A 23357-nucleotide genomic window follows, 5' to 3' on the forward strand; every position below is an offset into this window, starting at 1 on the left:
TTTACTGAGTGAATCTAAACTTGTATTGAAAGGCTTGCAGTTTTGGCAAATGTCAGTGTAAAGTACAAATGAATTCCCATACCAAAATAAAATAGCAGCTAATTATTGCCCTTTTTAAACTCACTTCCATATACCTAACTATTAACATATTTGTGATTTACGTTTGAGGTATTTTTTTAAACATTTATTTTAAATATAATAACTAATTTACGAATATGTGAATGAGCGAGAAGAGGTCACGGCCCACCGATATATTAAATATGTAGGAGTAAGTAGCATTGCATTTCGTTGAGAAAATATATTATGCACTCCATTCGTTTGGTCACCATCCTCGCAAGCGATCCACTCGTCTTCGGTCTCTTATCGTGTTGCTGCATTACCGTATTGGTGCATTGCATATCATTATTATTCCTGATCACATTACGTTGAAGTGATCCGTACAAAGTTATTGACACTCACAGTACCTATCTGTGTTGACAATATGGAATTGAATATTGCAGTGACCAAGAATTTAGTCAGACACGACATGAATTGCAACGTTAAACAGTGTTTTAAAAATAAAAAAGGCTTCGGTAAGAAGTTTAAAATAATATATTTTTATCAAGCTGTCATATTTATTTAACAATCAGTCATCTATTTTTGTTTGTTCGTGTTTATTTTTTTCCCTTGCTTTTGCGAACAGTGTGATTCTTTTGTCGATTTTTATTTAAAACAAGAACATATTTTGTCGTTATAAAAATAATATTACACTATTCTCTATATTTTCGTATAATATTATATGTTCAGTTATCAACATCTTAATTATCGTTTTAGTGTGTTAATTATTTTCTTGTTTTGTGCCCTTGACAGAAAGTCGAAAAGATGAGGTCGCTGCCATCAGAAGTAAATTTCCAACAAAAGTTCCGGTGAGTTCATAAACTGGATTGTTGATTGTGTCTTTTATCAACATAAATCATTAAAAATAACTTTCTTATTAGAATATTTTAATATAATAAATTAGAAAATATAAAATGTTAATAAAAGGTAACATCGAGTAATAATACTAATAATTAATTGTCCATGATTATTATTGTAGTACCTTTATTCTTATGCTTGCTAATATAGCAATATTTATAAAAAAAAGTATGAAATCACCGTGAAGTGTTATCAATATTAAAAAAAACACTGAAGTGATCAACTGCAACAATTTGTAAATATTAATTTATTGTAGAATATAATATATTATTTGAAATCTTGATTATATAAAAAATACCTGTGTGAAAAGCTGTTATGACAAACCTGTTGTGTATCTTTGGCACATATTAAAAAACATATGCTTAAAAAAATAATATTAATATGTATTTTATATTGGAAAGTCGCTAGGTATGTTACGTACTTTATAATAATTATAAAGCTCGATTGGATGGTGTAAATTCTTTATACGAAACTTCGAAAAAAACTACAAATCGAATGCTTTTATTGGAAGGACTTAGTTCTAATTTAATTTTTAAAATAGGTTAAAGCCAGCTTTGATGGATAGGTTAGGTTAGGTTTAACTATCCTAGAAAATGTGCTTTAAAAATTAAATTGTTTATTATTTGAGGTGAATATTCCACCTACCAGAAACACTTACTAAGCGAAAAATAAGAATCTTTTAGATTAAGAATTTGATAATTTACATTTTAAACAAGTATCTTATTTAATTAATACGTCGAATAATCGAGCATTTATATTATGACCATACCAAAATTAGTTTTTTTTTAATTTTTGAAAATTATTTAATTTTTTTTTTCTGAAACTAAATTTTAATAATAAACATGGCAATAAAATAATGTGTCGACACTAATAAGATAATCCTTTAATGAATTTATATTATTTATAACATTTTTTTTTAATTGTAAGTTCATCAGAAAATATTTTTTTAATAATTTTTAGATAGGTACGTATTTACAAATTAAAAGTTTCGTATTTTTCCGCTTGTTGGATTCTGGTAGATGGAGTATGCACCTTAAGTAATTATGGTGTAGTAAAATATGTATTATGTACCTATACTATTTATAATATATTATGTTTATGATAAAAAAAGCATTGCAAAGTATCAAAAAATCTGGGGTAAGAACATTTTCGGTGAACTTAGAGAATATGTGTGACTGTTTGTCGGGTATTTGAAAATTTTAGATAAATTTGTAACACTAAATATATGCATGAACGAGATAAGACGTATTCATATTTTACTTTAGTGGTCATCCATAAGCGACGTCACACGATTTTTAGTATTTTGACCTCCCCTTTATCCCCATTGCCATACATGTTATAAAGTCCTGGTAATAAAAATATCTGATAATATCTTTATTATCAAAATAATATACTTATATGAAATGATTGTATTTCTAATCTACTTACTTACCTATTTATTTCTGTAATTACCTTGTTTTCCGGTTATTTTTATTATGCATTTTTAAGTGTTTTATTTATCTCAGAACTATACGGTCATCTATTTCCGATATAACAGGGTAAAAAAATCCGGACACGACTTGGTATACGAATGCATTACAGTAACATCTATCGACATAAAATAAAACTAACCATCTTAGTCGGTACTCGATATCAAACCTTTCAATCAAGCAGTTTACAAATAGTCTCTCAATAATTGAATAATCGTTCCTCGCATGCCGTGTTTGTTTGCAATATACATAAAACTACAAAAATAATACTATCATGTAATATTAAAATAGACATAATAATAATAAAACACCATAAAAACAGTTATGTGTTTTTTCATTAAATATGTATCCATATAAGAAAAACTATACTTACTAGATGGACGTAATACTAAATTAAAATATAATTTGAATAATGAACAACTACTATAGCATAATGCTGTCACAGTCATTTCTCTTCCTAGTGCATGATATGCATCAGCATTTCCAACAGGTACCCACTGATTTCAATTACTTTAAAACTTGCATCACATCTTGGTCTATAAATTGAAATAAACACTTATTTATTATTATCTCGGAAACAAAAAAATATGTCAACAAACTATTGAATCCATATAATCAATTAAATACCTACTTATATGCTACACCTATGATAATAAAAGGTTATTTTCTAATTAAAATCCCGTTGAATTAACTAGGTGTGTACTGTGTATCTACAAACTACAATAACATGTTTTTGTTTTATAATAATTTAATATCATATTGTCTGACTATTGTATGAGTAGGTAGCAGATCTATGTTAATAACGAACGAACGTTAATTTATTATTGGGGCTTGAAAGTGACAAATTTATTATAATTAGGAAATACATATAGGTATATCAGCGCATCTATTCTATACACAAAGCTGCTATCAAGGGTAGTTTATCATATTTATGTATTGAGGTATTATAATTATTGTTACAATAAGTTATCCGTCTAAACTGTCAAAACTTTCAATCTCTCTCTAAAAATGAATACAGCCAAGAGAGGCGCTGTTAAAATATAGCACTTTTTGACAGATCAGACGGTTAACTTATTTACCTAATTATCCGCCTCAATACATATATATGATAAACTACCCTAGATATCCGCCGATAGCAGCCTTGTGAATAGAATAGATGCACAATACCCTTCTCTACAAATTTAATAAACTTACCTTTTCAATGACTAAAATTACAACATATTTCAATGGAATATTTCACTTTTTGGTACCAAGGTTACTGCGAGTTCCGATAAATAGGGTTTGGAGCTATAATCTGTACGGGTGACCTTGGAATGCGGTTGCCAAAAGCTATATTGATGTAGGCGCGAAAATTGCCTCTAGGTACGTTGCTTTCTGGATAAATAGGGTTTGGCAAGACGCATCCCGGACACGGCTATCTGTGATGTGTCAAAGTGGCTTGCTAAGTTATTTTCTGCCTACTTGAATAAAATTATCTTTAGTGAGTTTCGATTATTTTAGCCATTTTTCCAATAACAACAGCACGAATCTCAAATTACATAGTATCACTTCAAAATATATCTACCTAAAATAACAATGTACTTCAAATATACGCACTGGTAGATAATAATATTGTAAAAACAATATTATGAAATTTCTTAGTGGTCCAATCTTTTGCTCTCTCAGTACCTATGTATATACCAGGGCTCGAAATGGACCGGAGCGCCGTTCCGGTTCATATAAATTCCCAAAGTTATCGCTCCGCTTTATGGAAAAATTTATTTGACCGTCTGAGGTAGACAGGCCATATTATAACAAAGAATCTAAAGCACTTATTTTTATAAAATACACATATAATTAGAATACTATGTATTTATATATTTATCTATTCGTAAAATTTTCCATTTCGAGTGCTGGTTATTACGAAATCCTAAGAGACCTGGCACTAAGTGATATTAGTGATTTTATTTTGGGATGTTTTAACACTTGTTTTTCATAATAATAATGACATATTAAAATAGTCTTATATTCTGTACCACTGTAACTTACCACCATGCTGCGTTGTTCAGTAGAGTATACGCTTTATAACATCGAACTTTTTACTACACTGACACGCCTCTTTACCTGATTACCTCGCATAAAATTAGATCAAATGATATTCACTTATATTAATATAATATGTAGTAATAAATAGTTAATATAAGTATTTTTTTTTAATATATTCCTAGAGCCGAAGTGCAAAGTTATGAAGTGGCAACTCTAATAAAATTATGATAGATTAGAAAAATACTTTTTCGGATTTTAAGTTTATTTATTGATCAAAATAGTTATGTTGTAACGCATTACAAATGATTAATTTAAGACGTTCACAACGTGGCATTTAGAGTATTGTAAGATAATAGAAAGAGTTATTTAATTATTATTGTTTTCTTCTCCACATATAAAAATTTGCAGCCATTGTTACTTTTCATTATAATAATCGTAATATTGGGGGTTAAATTCAAGCTGCGAACGCCTTGAATTTGTAATTTGTAAAATTCATTGTATTTTAAATTGATACATTTAAATTTTTCACAATAAATACATTACTTTATTGATTATTTCTTGGGATGCTCCTCATCTACAGCACATATTCACATCTACCGCACATGATCACTATATTCAGGCCGCGGCACTAAGCTGTGAATTTCGATCGTGGTACTGTTATTGCTTATACTTAGAATGTAATATTATAGTAAAACTGGTTGTATTAAATAATGATTATTTCACATTTTAACGCATTCGCTGCTGAGTAGATAATGAGTTTTTAATTAGCACCTTTAAAATGCACGTTAATTGCATCGATCGGCCGCCTGGTCATTACGCGCATGTGCGTCTTCAGCGTCCAAAGTATTAAGAAAAGTGGGAATACGTTAATTATTAGTCCGAATGAATAAATCGAAAATATTCATTTAGTGCTAACAGGTTACCACATTCCATTCTAAGTTAATCAATAACTAGCACTACCATCAGATATCGCAATTTAGTGCTACGAACTGATTATAGACGGCATTGGGACTGCATGCCAATGCTAACCATCATTTCTCGTTAGAAATCTGCTAAAACGTTCTGTCTTGGTGCTTATATTGTTATTGTGTATGTGGGGTTACTTCCAAAAGTTGGTATGTCTCTATATCATGTTATGGAGTAATTGTAATCTGAAGTTCGACATGCCTTCTAAAATCAGGCATAATGCTAATTTCTTTGTGCTTTACTTGCATGTATTTGCATGTTCTATAATTATATCAACTTATATCGACTTACCAACTTTTGGCAGCAACCTCACTTAAGTATTTAAAAAAAAATACAATTTGTAATGTACTTACCGATTTTTTTTTCAGTTAGTGGTTGAAAGATATTACAAGGAGAGAAGTCTTCCACTGTTAGATAAAACAAAGTTTCTCGTCCCCCAAGAGATTACTATGTCACAATTTTTGGCAATAATAAGAAATAGAATGAAAGTGTTTCCAAACCAGGTACTATTCAACAACTTTACTATTGCTCACCTATACATTAAGCATTAAATTTAGGGATTGCAATACCGGTATTTAAAAACCGGTATCCCAGTATTTTTCGATACCGAAATACCGGTTTTAAAAATCAGACAATACATAAACATAAAAAGCTTAACAGAACTGTTTTTTGTCGGATTACGCGATGTCTGGTTAACTTCCGTGCCCATTCATCGTCCTTGGTGACCAGCAATGACACATGCTATAAAATATTAATATTTTAAAGAGATTTTTACATATTATATAGGTATTTTTTCATTCCTATTGTATATCTGTATAAATACCGATATACAATAGGAAATACCAAAATACCGGTATTGGTATTTTCATTCGGTATTTAATACTAATTGCATTTTTATAGTACCTATTTTATTTTCATTAATTTTGTCAACAATTTCCAAGAGGGAGGAGGTGCCTTTTGAGCTCTTCAACTACCTAGCTAATAGCTAATAATTCTTTAGTTTAACTTTTCACACAATGTTGATTATTAACAACCATGGTTATTAGAAAACATTATATTTTAAACAATACATTTCACATTTTTAAAAAATGACTCATAATCTATTTTATTCATGTTTCGCAAATGTTATATTATTGCCCAAAGACATTGAACAAACCCATCTTCACTGAAGTAAGTTTCTGTTTGTCATGAGTGCCATTTTCATAATAATATGCAACCAAAAACCACAAACCATTCAACCTATTCAAAGTTCGTATAAAAATTAGTTTAATTAAAGCAGTGCATCTATTCTAAGACTGCTATCGGCCGCTTTCGGCAGCTATCGAGGGTAGTTTTTCATATTTTTGTATCGAAGTAATAGCACTTATTGTAACAATTACAAAAAGTTAGTTGTAATTGTTACAACATGTGCTATGTTTTAACAGCACCTCTCTTTGATGTGCTGAATTTTAGAGCGAGATAGACAGTTTTGACTGTTTAGACGAATAATTATAATACTTTGATACAAACGTAATAATATGAAAAACTACCCTCGATAGCTGCCGATAGCAGTCTTGTGTATAGAATAGATGCGCAAGGATTCTTTTTGTTTCACTTTCATGGTTTTGTGAGTCTCCATCTCTATAGAAGAAGGTTTCTTTAACACCTTCGTTATTGTTGGAATAATAATTATATTATAATATACCTACCACACTTATCGTTCACTTATCTGCCATATATTTATTTTATTGTCTATGGTCATTAAATAAAGTGTATTGTCACACACATAACACGAACCAGTATTTATAGTATGCACGAAGTTAAGCACTACAAACTGTTTTACTTCTCCTAAACATCACACAAACAGTTATTGATAGTTTTAAGAGAAATTAGTATTAAATCAATGGCGTATTAAGTGGACGTAGTGTTAAAAATAAAATGATACGTTCGCAGTAAAATACGATATCTATTGAAATCGAAACCTGCCAGGGTCCTCTCCTATTAATTTAATTCTTTTGTGGACAGATAAATAATATGGTTTGTTGTTCAATTAACCCTGGCTACATTGATAATTCCAAAATAATATTCCGTACCGATATTAGGTACATTTATTCCGTAGCATTTATGTAAAACCAATGAGGTTTGAAGTTTTGTTATTTCTTGAAAGTCATCCCTTCTTGAGTGAAGCGTAATAAATACACATTAATAATAAATTATTACATGTTTCAGGCTGTCTACTTACTTATCAACAATCGTTCGATGCTCAGCATGAGTTTAACCATGGATCAGGCGTACGCTGACCATGCTGACGAGGACGGTTTCCTTTACATCACATACGCATCACAAGAAATGTTTGGAGGGACATTACAGGTGAGATTATTTTGACATATCCTAAAAAATCTAATGTTATCATGAGGCGCAGTTTATAAATTACCTCACACACTCATATTAAAAAATAAAAGGAAGAACTCGCGGTGACAGCCCAAAAATCTATTATCATTGAAGCTTATAATTATTTTATTTTTTTATCAATCTTGATCTTAATTCGGTGTTAAAATTTCAGATTCGAAAAATGATGCATATAGGCGAATTCTACTTTTATTATAATAATATGTACATATACCTACATCATCGTTATCAACCGAGATCAATCCATTGATGGATGAAGGCCTCTCCTAGCTCCCCCACTCTTCTCAGTCCAGTGATGCCAACCGTACTATAATTATAGTACAATACTATAATTGTAATTCCGCGAAAAATGTAAAATACTATAATTTTACGCCAAATATACCAAAATACTATAATTTTAAAGGATTCGAGACGAAAAATGTTCCTGTACTGTATATTTTTCAGAAATACTCTCATCTATTTTTACGCCTTTGTACTATAATCTTTTTTCTTCTTCTTCTTTCGACCATGTCCGATCCTAATAGGATCATATGGGCCTCCAAGTAGTTGAGGTTTGTATTAACAGATTTTATTTTTACGAGAAATGGATGTCAGCCACTTGCTCAACCTATTAGGTCCATACTCTGACTCATACACAAATTGAAAAACAATTTGTGTACTTGCCAGACCCAGGATTCGAACCTGGGACCCACGACACTATAGACCGGCGCTTAAGCCACGCGGCCAACGTGGGTGTCAATATATACTATAATCAGCATAGAAAAAGACGGCAACACTGTCTCATTCCCTAATTCTTCGCTGCGACGTACGTCCACTGAACTTTATGAGTCAGCGGTGTCCCATGTCCAGCCCATTGCATTTAATCTGTTTAGTTACCTCTATCACATCGCTTCCGTATCCATTGTTTTATTATGTGATTTTACGCGTTATGCCCAACATGTACCTTTCATGCCACGTTGCGAGTCCATATATAACACGCATACACGAGCGTTGGTTGAACACTTTACGCTTAACACAATAATAAGTGACTTTTGAAGATACTATTCAGGCACCCAAATACCTATTCGTATGTATATAACATAATGTGAGATATTATATTAATATGTAGGCATCTATCTGTATAATAATTATATAACACGACCCCATAATATCATTTTCAGTGTTGTATACAAAAGTAATGTTATACTAACTTGAGATGGATTTTTATTTTACGATATGTATGATATTTAAAAAAAAATCGTATGTATTTACAACTCCAGTTACGTCCTACCTTTTTTTTAACAAAAAAACAAAAAGAATGCAACCTGTAGGTATTCTTTATTTTAATGAATATTATTTTGGCTTTGTGTGTTATTCCATGAAATTGAATATGGGAGTGTTTTATTATCAATGTTATCATTATCAGCTTATTTCAGGACTTGTTAGACCGCGGCTCGCGACCTACATATCGCTTTTTTTGTACTCGTCTGCAGAGTTATTCGGACACATTTAATGTATTGTTTTTGGATTTCGTCTATAGTGAAACGATTCTAGATTTTACTACTCTCTCTTCTCTTCTCTTCCACGGCGCTACATCCCGGGGTGGGATTTGGCCTCCTCCACAAGCGCTCTCCACTCACTCCGGTCTCTCGCCACACTTCTCCAGTTACCGGGTCTTTCTAGATGAAGCCAGTCCACTTCTACGGTGTCAGCCCATCTCCTTCTTGGACGGCCTCTGGGTCTCTTCCATTGGGGTAGCCACTTCGTCATGATCCTTGGCGCTCTAACTTCAGGCATTCTCTCCACATGTCCCGCCCATCGTAGTCTTTGGGACTTACAGTATCTTATGATTGTTTGCTGTTCAATCAGCTCTTCCAACTCGTGGTTCATTTTTATTCTGTAGTTCCCATTTTCCAACGTGGGTCCAAAGATTTTGCGGAGTACTTTGAGCTCGAAGACAGCTAATTTGTTTTCCTCGTTTTGAGTTAAGCACCAAGTCTCACAGCCATAAGTGACCGTTTACTACAAATCCAGTTAATTCCAATATTTTTTTTCTCCATTTGATTTTAACAAGGGCACTATTGAAATGCAATTATTGCTGTATTTAATACATGGAGCTAAAATTGTAGTATCTACTGAATATGAAAGTATTTAGAAAGAAATATTGTCCGCTGCTATAAAAATCTACATATTGTAGACACAACTATTTTCGCATGAGTGTTCTTCGTCTTTTACCGTTTAAAGTCAGTCATTTTAAACTGTCATACTCTTTCCAAATAAAAATATATAATATAATACATAATTCTCTTGAAAATATTTAAATCGTTATGCTATTTGACTCCTCTCTGTCAAAAGTTTGCAGAGCACTGACCTATTTGAATGGTTGACCCATTACAATAATAAGTACCGTGTAACACAATATTGTTAAATGAATTTTTGTCATTGAATTTCACAAGTATCTATAAATAGTATTAGTATACCTACACACCTGCATGCTAGGGGTAGGCCAGGGCTTATGGGCCTACGTATAGAAAAGTATGATAAACAAACAAAGAAAAAATTGAATGTATCAGTACCAGAAAACACATAAATAATGGAAAATGCGTTATCTTCTGGATGTGGTAGAACAAACTATAGTTCTCGAGTGTGCAGAAATATGGGATAAACGTAAGCACGATAGTCGATAGCCGAGCAGCTTTCGCAACGGCTTATAATCTCGTGAGTCCCAGGTTAGAATCATGGGTCTGGCAAATACACTCATATTGTTTTATTATTTTTCAATTTGTATTTGAAGTCAGAGTATGGACCTAATAGGTTGAGCAAATGACCAACATCTATTTCTCGTAAAAACAAAAATCTGTTAATACAAACATCCACTCTGTGGAGGCCCATACTATGATCTTCTTACGATAGGATATGGTTAAAATAAAAAGAAAGGAAAGAATATATTATTTTTCAATATTTACGTATGCATGCGCATTTTAATTAAATATAAATATCACGACATAGTTTAAACAGCGAGAGTTTTACTTAGGAGGTGAATTTTTTGCAGCCACATGGAATATTGAATGAAAACACAATAAAATGAATCTGCATTGTCATCTATATACTCAATAATTTTACGGAAAAAAATATCTAATGAAATTCGAAAAATTGATTTTAATGTTTGTCATTAATATGTACATACTATTATTGAATTACATATTATACAAAATGAACTCTGACCGTCAACACACGTCCACAAAAGGTGTTATAAAACAGCTGTTGACAATGCAATATGCGAAAATATTATTGTGTCAGACAGCTAAGAACACAATAAATGTCTACAACAATTAATCATATTCATTTCAAATAATATCCATCTATAGCTATAAATCTACTAGGCAGTGATTAAATCAAAGAATTTGGACTATAAATAGAAGGAGCCTTCCACATTATTTTCAGTCATGAGATTTTAATTATTTTTTAAGCGTATGAAGCATTATTAAGTTGGTCAACTACACAAATATTAAGATCGCTCAGTTGCAATTCCGATTTTCGTATATGGCGGCCATTTTTATGTTCGTTAACAAGTGGGATATTCTTCAGCACCATCAATGACATCCAAAAATGCTATCATCAAGGTGGCCAAGGCCAATGCATGATTGGGAAAAGTTTAGGTGCATCTAACATAATATAGTCACGAAAGAAGATGTAAAATAAATATCTTTGACAGTATTCGATGAAGCATTCAAGTACAAACCTATCCGTCCGAGTGTTTTTCGCTGTCCATATTATAGTCCCTTAAGCCGAGTATGTACACAGAGAGAAAATAATGACAACTTCATACAATATTAATTATAGTAATTATCATAATTTATTATACCTACATTACAAAGTAGATTTGTAATGAATAGTTGCACCAATAGCATCGTTTTAATTACTTTTTTTGAGATTTAATGGGCGATTTAAGTCGATTAGACCTTTCAATGATGATGTTGTCAACTTGTGTGTATGCAGTGTTTTATTCAGCAGTAAAAAATAAATGCGCGCCGTTTAACTCCCATATACCTTTACGTTTCATCCACAAACCAACATAAAACTTGGGAACGAATCTCTAGTACGACATGACAAATCATTTATTTGGAAATATGATAATCTGAATATTATTGATACTTAATTATTTTGATGAAGAAAAGTTTATAATAGAGCAAAGACCTATTAATATTATTAAGATCATTTTTGTATTCCCTGATAGCAACAGATATAGTTTAGATATGCACAGGGATCAATTCTTGAGGTCAACAATATTGTATTCAGTTAACGCCAATAATACATACCTTATTATTATTATTATCCATCATTTACCAAGATGTTGTCAAGTGCTGACAATCTATTTTCCTTTGATGGGGATCCTTCACGGATCACAAATGTTTCTAGATCGGGTACCTATCTTTTATTAAAGTGATTCACTCATTATTTACACATTGTGATACAGATTTCTGTTCAAATAGACGTCAATGCCGATATTATTAAATGCTTCATCACAAATTTGATAATCTGTTTACAATGGGAGCTAAAATAAGCTACATACACCACAATCATTTTTTTCTGTTAAAATGGTAGGTACCTAGATGTTCCATTTTTAATTTATTAAAACTGTCATTTAAATGTTGCAATGAGCAGTAAAATGTAATACATAATAATTATATTTATTTTTGTGTTATTGTTATAGGTAATAGGTATATCAACATAATAATAAATTATCGCGTCTAATTAATTTTATGTGATGAATTGAAGAGGACCTCTAGCGACAAAATGCAAATGATGCAATTATAGTGATAATTTACATTTTAGTTAATTCTAAAAACAATAAAAAGAGAAATATATGTAAGAATATTGTTTTTGAATTGAAAAATAAACTTACAATTAAAAAAACTGATGAAAAAATATTGATCTATTTTACACATTATTTTATGGTTATTTTTATCATTAAAATATAGTTTAAGTAACTCCACGGTTCGAATCCCGAGTCTGGAAAATTCACAATATGTTTTTCTACGTATATTTGAAGTTAAAGTATTGACCTAATAGGTTGAACATGTACCTATGTGATTAACATCCATTTCTCGTGAAATCAAAAATCTGTTAATACAAACTCCACTCTGTGGAGATACATTTATTATGATCCTCTTAGGGTTGGGTTGAACCTGGTGATAATGTATGAAATGTAATGTTAATAAGTTCTCTTGAAAGTTGTAGAAGGATTTTTTTAATAATTCATTGATTTATTTTATTAATTAAAAAAATCAAAAAGGAGCTTTGACATTGTAGGTCAATTCGATATAAATAAAAATAGTATCAAGTATGTACGCACATTTTTATTTTCCAGAAAAGTCTAAGTTTTAAATATCTTCGATACCTTTGAAAACTTGTTAAACTACATTTAAATGATGAGCATAACCATAAAACAATCCAGGGCTTGAAATGGACCGGAACGCACCGGAGCGCCGTTCCGGTTCATAAAATCCACAAAATTATCGCTCCGTCTCGTGGAAATATTAATTTGACCGTCTAAGTTAAATATTTCATATAATAAAAAAATAACACACTTTTTTATAAATCATTTTTACAATTAATCTAGTATAGTATAATATAGTTGATATTTTGGTAAAATTATCGAGCGCTCCGGGTCGTAAAATTTTTCATTTCGAGCGCTGAACAATACATAATAATAAGATGAGATCTTCAAACGAAAAGATAACGGTATGTTTAAACTCAAAAAATAGATATATATTGTTCTTTTTAACGTTTTTAGATACGTAAATATAAATTATTACTAAAATGCATTAAATTGGATGCTTGGTATTCTGCCGCTAGATGCCCCTAGTTGACTGAGCATTCATATTAAATCGCATGACCTCCATACCCATATGGGATGTCAATATATTATATATATTTTTATGGCATGTTTAAAAATAATTGCTTAGTATAGATAGGGTATTCGCCACTGGTAATAGTAACGCCAACAAGTGACAATTTATTATGACATATTGTTTAGCAAATATTTGTATAATCATCATCAGCCTGAACCTATTCACTGCTGGATGAAGGCCTCTCCGGGCTGATTCCACTTCTCTCGGTCCTGTGCGTTGCATTACCACGTACTTCCGCAGAACGTTATCATGTCATCGATCCAGCGGCATCTAGGTCTACTTTGCGAACGTTTTGTACCTCTTGGATACCACTGGATGGCTTACTTTGTCCAACGATTGTCCTTTCTTCGACCTATGTGTCCAGCCCATTTCCATTTGAGGTTTTTAGCAAACTCTATTACATCGCAAACCCTTGTCTGTTCCCTTAGCCACTCATTCCTCTTTTTGTCCTTCCACGTTATGCCCAGCATGCACCTCTCCATACCACGTTGTGCTACTCTAAGTTTCTGGATCTCTCTTTTTATAATACCTACCTATAAATTATTTTCTACTAGTCATGGTAAACATTAAATAACCGTTTAGAATCGAGACTTCATCACTTCAGCACCCATTCTGTGCTTTCATCCTTTTACACGACATTATAGCGCTTTGATATGTCAGCTAGAATATAAAAGTTGAACTGTATATTATGTACATAATAATAAACATATAAATAGTGCACTTATTCTTAATAATTAGTGACATGAAATACAATATTAATATCAGCAAAATTCTGTCAAAGCACCATATTAATTTTTCTTGTTCTCGTGTCTTCCCTTATCATAGGTCGGCCAACACCTATCCAATCTTTACTTTATTGTCTACCTACTACTCAGAATAGTTTGATGGAACTGCACCTGTACCCAATCAAATGCGGCATCTTCCTCTGCTGTGTTTATTACTGATCTTTCTTTAGATAATGAGTTGGGAATGCAGTGTTTTTATTCTCTCATAATGTGGCCGAGGTACCGTAGATGTCTAGTTTTGAAGACATCAACATTAAATTTGTCAGCTTGTCGATGAAAAAGATTTTGAGGAGACATCAATACAGCCACATCTCAAAAGCCTCAAGTCTCTGTAATATTTTTGATAACTAATTTTTAATAAGAGCAAAAAACGTACAATATGCCTAACTTAATTGTAATCGCTTGAGTATGTTCGTGGTATCTGAATTCATACCTGAATTTGATATCTTCTTGACACGCATAATTATTTTATATATTTTTAATTAAAGTAATAATTAAATTATTAAAACCCTGATAGTGTTGCTATCATCGAATGCTTATTGTTAAATCTGAACTTTTTCCAATTAGTTCAAACACAAATTATTTTTTTTTATTTATAACTGGCGATAGCAATGATCTTTGACACAGGTCACAGGAATCATTGTTTATCTCACAGCATATTATTATCTACAACAATAATTATTTTGCATAAAAATTAATAATGTGCGTTTTCATCACAAATACTCCAACTCAGATAATGGTTTGTCATTATTAAATGAATTATTATGCATTTTTCTGCATGTAGATGTCAAAGTCCAATTAGGTATATTTTTATTATAAGTAGGTAGGTACCTACTTAACTCTTAAAATGCTGTCTGATCATAAGAAAGTATTATTTTGCATTCCAGTACCTACTTAATAATAATTAACAATACCTCTTTTAATGACACCTATATAATATGGGTACATAATTTTGAAACACCTCACATTATTAGTAAAAATCTTGAAAAAAATATGGCAGCGGGCAGGACATGAATCTGGCTACATGTAAATTGTAAGTATCACATTTCACCGTAGCACAGTTCCCCGTGAGCTTTCTTATCGGAAAGAGATGACCGTATACTATATGGTCATCTCTATGGCACCGAAGTGAAAAAAATATGCGTTGTTCGTGGAGCATTGCAGACAATAACGTTCCAATTTTATTAGATCCTAACCTAACCTAACAAGTAATCGTAATAAGTATATCGGCTATTTTCAAAATTGGTTTGCCACTGCCTTCCTGTAAACCAAAAACAACCGTGTTTTATTTAGACATGAATTTTATCTCAGTACTATACGACCCAAAGAGGTTCGACGGTCTTTAATATACGACCATATATTATTTCCTATACAAGACTTCACGGTGAAGTGTGATATGTAGAACTGCATACGTACAAATTTCCGGACATGGATGAACCTATATCCGGGTTATTTGCTTTAGCAATCTAGAGCTAAGATACGTGGTGCTGCTAGTAGAAGCAAATTGAAGACACACGCCGTTGCAAGTTGCAGTGTTGACGCAAATACACAGCCTTAGACAATGCAATGCACATCTGGTAAAATCAAACTGACCTGGTATCCATGTCAACACAGCCACTTACAGCACCATGTATCTTAGTCCTTAGCCATCTGCACTCTACCTGCTCCACCTAATTACAACAAAATTAACAAATTTAATAGTCATGCAACTGAAGTGCCTACTTTACAAATTTCGCTAATATTGGTAATTGGTTTTTGTGGTTTGAATCAAGATACCAATAATAGATACCTACTTGTACTTGCTAATAATTTAATTAACCTTTATTTTTATAAGATTTTCGAATGTAACTTTATTGAAAACATTTTTCAGACTTTTTTTCTAATAGGTATGTATCTGAGGTGTATTCAAATTATGTATGTACAATAAAGAATGTTACATTCTCAAATCTTGTTAATTAATTATTCATTTAATTAAAAGAATGTTTGTGTAGCCTATATTATAAAGCCCTGCTATATAATAATATAATATTACGCTGCCATATTCAGTAGTTGTATAAATATTGGGCCCCTATGCAAAAATCACCAATGTTCCTCCGCTCATGTTTCTAAATATGAGATAGAATTTACTTAAAGAATTGTAATAAAAGAATTAAATTAATTCATTCATGGGCTTGATACAAACTTGAAAGTATTATGGCTAAAATGGGAATAACAGAAATTGCCATCAACAATAATATTATTGTCAGTGTGTCATTAACAACTGCTTTCAGATATCTGTACATTTTGGTTTTAATCTATACAATCCTTTTTGTACATTATTTAGATTTAGGACCCCTTGTCTGACTGGGCCCCAATGCTTTGCACGCTCTCGCGATGAGGTCACAACATTACTGGTTATAATTTTATAACAAACGAAACTGACTAGTTATATTTATATATATTGGCACCTTAGTGGGAACGCCCACAGATGGCAACATGATGAATTAATGTAGAATTCACAAGGGGTTTAAAAGGTATTGCTCAATGCGCATGCAAATGGTCCCGCTTTACCCATGTAAGCTTTTTGTTATCTCAAAAAGTAGATTTAGGGCATATATTTTTTTTGATTTCTATCTCAAAACTGATCACGAAGAATCGATTACAAAAAAATTCAGACTGATAGGATCAATAACAAAAATGATAGGCAAATGACTTGAGCGGTGTACAGCTTTCAACCAAAATTCTAGCAGTCTAAACTGAAAGACCCACCCACTCCGTCAATCCTGCCCTTTCCTGTGGATCCTGTGCACTTGGTTATGGAGTACTTTGGTTGAGTTGTCAAGCCGTCTCTCCACTGCTTCCTGTTGGCTTGGTGTCTTTGCCTGGTTGTATTACATTAAGCATTTAAATTAAATTTGTGTAATTTAATTATATTACTTCTGCTTTGCGTTGAAAGATGTCAGTTTGTTTTTTAAGGATATTTGAGTCCTTGAAAAACAAACTGACATTATTATATATACATATTTTAATTTATATAGACATATTTTAATTAGCACAGTAATATTATTGTTGTACCATGAACCTAGTATTTTTTTATTGTTGTTTTGTTTTGATAAACAAAGCAATAATAATTGTACAGAAATAGTTTATGAATAAGACTTCAATGACCCCTGATTATTTTATATATATTTTTTTTTACCTTTTCACTAATAATAAATCAGTAGAGATACCATATATCATAACATAGCGATTGTGTATTGGTAACTAATACACACAATCGCTACACGCAGTGATTCCCAACCTATTGTGGTTAGTGGAACAGTTATATTTTATTAAATCTCAAAAAACTCCTAACCGGATAAAACATTATCTGGTTCGACACGTGAAGCGCCTAGTTTCAAATCCCCCTAAAACGGTTTTTGAAAATTTTTGAGTTAGATATGTATTTAGATGGATATTTTTGTTACCTGATGGCCAAAGATTGAACTTTAAAAAACGCCAAAAACCGTCATTACGTATGATCAAAAATTAGGGTAAATTTCAAAATCCGCTAAAATGGTTGGTTGTGTTTTTTAAATACCCCTAAAATGGAAAGCCAAAATACTCTTTAGAATGTAACGAATTAAAAAAATAAATACACAAAGTTCACAGATTTAATAGATATGAGTTTTTCTCGTTTTTCTCAAAACTACCTAAAATCGTTTTTCTTACATTTCTCAGAACCACCTAAAATAGTTTTAGGGGCTTTTGAAACTAGGCACTTCATGTGTAAAAAACATTGTTCACTTTACGTCAGGCACAATAATATTGTACACATATTTTGTAATAATTATGTGACAATATACCTAATTATTTTTAAAAAGTTATTGCAGTTTTTATGCAAATATCCCAACCATGGTAAACTTTCAAAATGCTTCTTCTTTTTCTTCTATCTGGTGCTACAAACCTAAATGGATCTTGGCTTCCTCCAGTGTCTACCTACATCCTGGTCTGTCCAAAGCAGCTTCCCGTCAGCTTAGGATGCCTAAATTTAAATCCAACTAGTCACTATCTCTCCATCTTGTACGAGCTCGACCAGGTCTTTGTTTGCCTTTCGGTTTCCTGAATGTCAGTTTCTTTTTCATGCGAGACTCGTCTATCCTGTGTACATGGCCCTGATATCAACTTGATGGACTGTCGATGTGCGGGCCCTCATATACAGTGTACAGGTCGAAATTGTAGCTTCATCTCCACCCCAACTGTGTGTCATTGATGGGTCCGGATATACCATACAGAACGCTCCGCTCAAATCTCTTTCCATGTTTTTGACCATGCGCCGAGTCTCCGAGACATACATGACAACTGGTCTTATTAGCATTTTGTACAAGAAACGTTTCAAGTGTCGATTCACTGCTTTGTATACCGAGCGACTTCTTTTAATTTAGATTTTACAGGTACATGAAATCCTTGACCCTCTCAAAAGTGCTGTTGTGAACGATCAAAGTATCACTGGCCCTCTTGATACAATCATATATTTAGTCCTAGCGTGCTGGTATTTTTCTCTTGGTCCACAAATACTTCTCTAACAGTATTTTTACGATGCCAATTCTTCTTAATCTTTTCCATGCTTCACAATATTACAACGGCAGTATCTGACAGGCCGCAGATTTTTAACAACACATGTTAAATGTAGAGCGACACTCTTACTACAATCGCTGTAATACTGATAATTTGTGGCGTAGTATTTCATACACAGCTGATGTCACACATAACAGATGTCACTGTGTGTTTAATTTTTTAGATTATGCAAATCAATCGACAGTGGCTAGTAATTTGAGTTTTAAGTTGGACAAGATAACTCGCTAAAGGCATAGAACCGATTAATAGATTAATAATTATTGTTAGCATTATTTTTAATTTGTTTAACAAACACAAACTCACATAACCATGGTTGGTAATCACTGACATACATACATACAGAAAAAATTTATTAAATAAAACAATAATTTTTAAACGTTTCTTATCCAAATAATGTGAGAAAGACAAAATGAATGACCTCTATCGTACAATATTAAGTTTTGATTATGCAAATTAGACATTTGGGTTCCACTAAAATTTGCAATAGTTATTTGTATCTTTAGTAGGAATGAATGTGAATCTGTTCTTGAATTATATTTTTTTTATATTCCATAATATAGGTATATGATGAAATTAAGAATAATAATATTATGTTAAATAATTATCATAGAAACTTTGGGCCTGATTGCTTCCAGTGACCAAAATTATTGCCATTTTTAAAATTTCGACTATCCAAAAATTATTGATACATTAATTTTTAACCTGTTCTATGCCAGGAGGTATTAGTATGGCCATATACGGAGGTCCGCGATTTTCTTTGAAAAAATAAACCTTTGTAAATATACTTTTTTTGGCATTATATTAATACTATATCATATAAACTTACCAAATTAATACACGATGTGTCCATTTACGCCGTCATTTATCGAAATAAATCAAACTTAATGTTTCACAAAACGTGAGGGTTGTCACAACACTTACACAGTAGAGATGAGAACGTGATTATGTATGAGAAGTAATTCTACAATATGCAGCTTCATATGCACTGGGAATCAAAACATCTTGTTCCTCTTCATCAAAATCACTATCATACGATTCAACAGTGAGGCCTGTTTGGCATTTTCTGATGTACTTTGTGTTCCTTCAATTTTGATTAGGAAAAAGATAAAAAAAATTGTATGTGAAAAAGATTAAATATCCCAGAAACTTGACTTATTATAAAAAGATATAATACAAAAATGTCAAATAAGTTAAACACTATGCCAATAAAATAAGTCCCGACACTAATATCTTATAAAATAAACAATTACCGATTGCATCTACTATAAGTAAACGGGAATCCCGGCGTGTGATTTGATAAATATCGGATCCGTGGCAAAACCCTACTAGCGACGCGTTTCGGTAACCCAAGAAAGCTTTGTTTAAAATTGACGTTTCGTTGATGATAATATAGAAATTTTCAAATGTAAGTATTACACTATGATCCTAAGAGATGTCGCTGTGTGGGCAATGTGATTGAATTATTCAAAACATTGAGCTCGGCCGATATATTGCGTTTCAAGTGGAGCGTCTTAGCACGCGCACTTTGCTTGGCCGGCCCTCTGTCCTCGGAATAGAAAAGCGTGCTAAGACGCTGGCGGCAGTTATCCGGTTAAATTGACATAAGTACCTACAATGAAAACTGCACAATATAAACTAAATAATTATTAATTGTGAGCTAATTTATTTTATCTTAAAATAATCGAATCGTTACTTTATCAGTGTAGATAAATTTTAAATACACACATATATTTATTTTAGTAATGGCACCCATGATGGACGCGCGGCTTTAGCGTCGTGGGTCCCAGGTTTGAATCCTAGATCTGGCAAGTACACATATTGTTTTTCAATTTTGTGTATGAGTCAGAGTATAGACATAATAGGTTGAGCAAGTGGCTTACATCCATTTCTCGTAAAAACAAAAATCTGTTAATACAAACCTCCATATGATCTTATTAGGATCAGACATGGTCGGAAAAAAAAAATGGCAACATGCTCATTACCGTCTCTTTTCAAAATACATCGACCACCGAAAATTAAAGCAAATGCTTGCAAATTATTCATTCTTTTTTGGTTGTTAATTCCATAAATAATCTGTAATCAATACAATATTACTTCGTCCGACAGCTGTCAGTTGTGTTTCAATGTTTTGCCGCCAGCGTCGCTATCTGCGTGAAATGGAGTTTCACAGTTTGATGTGACAGTTTTGGTTTATTACTTAATGAGGGGCAAGAAATTAAATGCAATAAATACATAGCCCCCTAAATGTCCTCAAATATCACCAATATTGAATGCACGTTGCATTTATGTACGTGACAAACTTTAATGTATATGACATAAATATTGAAAATAATATAATCTTTAACACTCCGCACTCGAAAATCGTACTTTCTTACAACCACACCCAAAAGGTAAATACATCCCATTATTTTTGTGTTTCCTCCATGTCACCTTATGCATTTACTAAAAATTGGTACAGTACACTCTCAGTAATCCGCCGCTCGTTTATTCGACAACTACTATAATCCGCTGTTATTTTTGTTGAAAGCACAAAATCAAGCTCTATAATTAGCCGGTATTCGATTGTCAAATTTAGTAGTCCGCCGCGTACAAGTATACAACGCAGATGAAGCGGGTTTGTTTTGGAAACTTCTCCTTCGTAAAACGTACATTCATCGCGAAGAAACTAATGAACCAGGGAGGAAAGTGCCCAAGGACCGCATCACAATTATTATGATGTGCTCAATGCAACCGGGACACACAAAATGAAGCTTTTGGTCATAGGAAAAGCCAGGAATCCTAAGCCATTCAAGATTATCTGTCTCACTGAACAACTAGTTGTGTCAAGTGATTTACTGTTTAATATTTAGTTACCTAATAAACTTAGTTTATAAATATGTGTAATTTAGTAATTGATTTTGATTATAAGAGGGCTCGCACATCAGAACTCGCCGCATGCGTCTTACGACGAATTCGTCGATGTGACGTCATCGTAAACCAAGAAACAAACGTTATCAAATGGAGCTTCGCAGATTGGCCGATGCAACTGCAACTCTGCGACCCTGCGACATTCGTCTAGTTGCATTGGCCAAAGTCTGCATGTCGATCTCAAAAAATGTCAGCTCCGCGCAAGCGCACAGCCCGCGGCCATCGGCCATTTCTGTCTTTATCTCTGTCTATACTGTCATCTCGCTCATCGCTGGTCACCGCGTTTGACGTTTGTTCATACAATCAACACAATAAAAATGGCAGACGAGAGACTCTCCGATGCGGCGAATGTCGATATCGCTAGGCAGATGTGCGAGGTTTTATCAAGGAACACCGCCTGCCCGTTCTCGGAAGCTTTGATTTATGGCGCTTAGGCACACGAGGCGAGTTGTGATGTGCGAGCCGGCTAAATAAAACCGTAATTTGCTAGTACAAATTTCTCAAAAAAAACTATTTTTTACGAAATACCTGTTTTCATTTTTACCATATTTTGTATGAATGCATTACAATCCACCGCTTTCATTAATTGGACACTTGTCTGGTTTTTGGGGTGGCGGATTACTGAGAGAGTACTGTATATTAATGTGAACTATGTTGTTTTTTTTCAGCCATGACGTGCCATCGGATTCCCAAGACTTCCCAGAAACTCGTCGCTGGTTGTTAACACTGAGACTGTGATATTCAGTAACGCTCATTAAATATATTCCTTCATAGTATAACTTCATAATGAATCACCTCATCATATAAGTCTACAAATACCTATATTAATTGCCCGTTGAGAGGCATTTCCTTTGCATTTAATAATAAATATTCATTTTACGATACTATTATGTAAGCATTCAACTAACTGTACAAATATGTACCACATACGAAGAATTTTCCAAGTTTTATATATTTTTTTATTTTAAAAACGTAAATAAATTGTAAAATTCATGTTATTATTATCTAATTTTATATTTTAATCAATAAATTAGTATTTTAGTTTTATTTTTTCCATTTGTTTTCTTTCTGTTTAGGATAGATAGATATAAAAATATAAACATGTTATATACATATCGATACCCTCCTCCTCCTACGTGGTCGGAACTGCAAAATGGTAACTTTTCAGTAGTGCGATTTCAATAAATTTTAATGACACCATAATGTTAATTTAAATGCTGGAATTGTAAATTTTTAGTTATGCCTATAAAATATTATTTGAATTTTTGTTTTTATTTGATATCATTGTTTTATTATCTTTAAAATTATTTAATAAAGGCAAAGAAGTCAAAATAGCCAAAAACGCAGTTCTGACCTTTCATGTAAGAGGTTTC

The 23357-nt window shown here is 32.4% G+C and overlaps 1 protein-coding gene across 2 annotated transcripts; it reads left to right on the top strand.

Moving 5' to 3' along the window:
- The first annotated feature begins 312 nt into the window (after positions 1 to 312).
- On the top strand, positions 313 to 22950 carry LOC147065217 (microtubule-associated protein 1 light chain 3 gamma-like). Of its 2 annotated transcripts, XM_085956720.1 has the most exons (5): positions 313 to 572; positions 850 to 905; positions 5783 to 5917; positions 7623 to 7763; positions 22653 to 22945. In XM_085956720.1, the coding sequence occupies exons 1-5, from the start codon at positions 482 to 484 to the stop codon at positions 22656 to 22658; spliced, it is 429 nt and encodes a 142-aa protein (XP_085812846.1). In that variant the 5' UTR covers positions 313 to 481; the 3' UTR covers positions 22659 to 22945. The 2 variants fall into 2 exon arrangements, with proteins under 2 accessions (XP_085812846.1, XP_085812847.1); XM_085956721.1 differs by lacking the exon at positions 5783 to 5917 and having other exon boundaries at positions 329 to 572; positions 22653 to 22950.
- The last annotated feature ends 407 nt before the right edge of the window (positions 22951 to 23357 follow it).

Source organism: Rhyacophila brunnea, unplaced genomic scaffold (genome assembly GCF_057557595.1).
Source record: "Rhyacophila brunnea isolate RB1 unplaced genomic scaffold, BYU_Rbru_1.0 scaffold_6, whole genome shotgun sequence".
In the NCBI taxonomy this organism is placed as follows: Eukaryota; Metazoa; Arthropoda; class Insecta; order Trichoptera; family Rhyacophilidae; genus Rhyacophila; species Rhyacophila brunnea.

Coding starts and splice junctions, on each gene's coding strand:
- LOC147065217 (XM_085956720.1), top strand. CDS start 482: ATGGAATTGAATATTGCAGTGACCAAGAATTTAGTCAGACACGACATG. Junction 573..849: donor TAAAAATAAAAAAGGCTTCG/GTAAGAAGTTTA, acceptor TGCCCTTGACAG/AAAGTCGAAAAGATGAGGTC. Junction 5,918..7,622: donor TGAAAGTGTTTCCAAACCAG/GTACTATTCAAC, acceptor TACATGTTTCAG/GCTGTCTACTTACTTATCAA.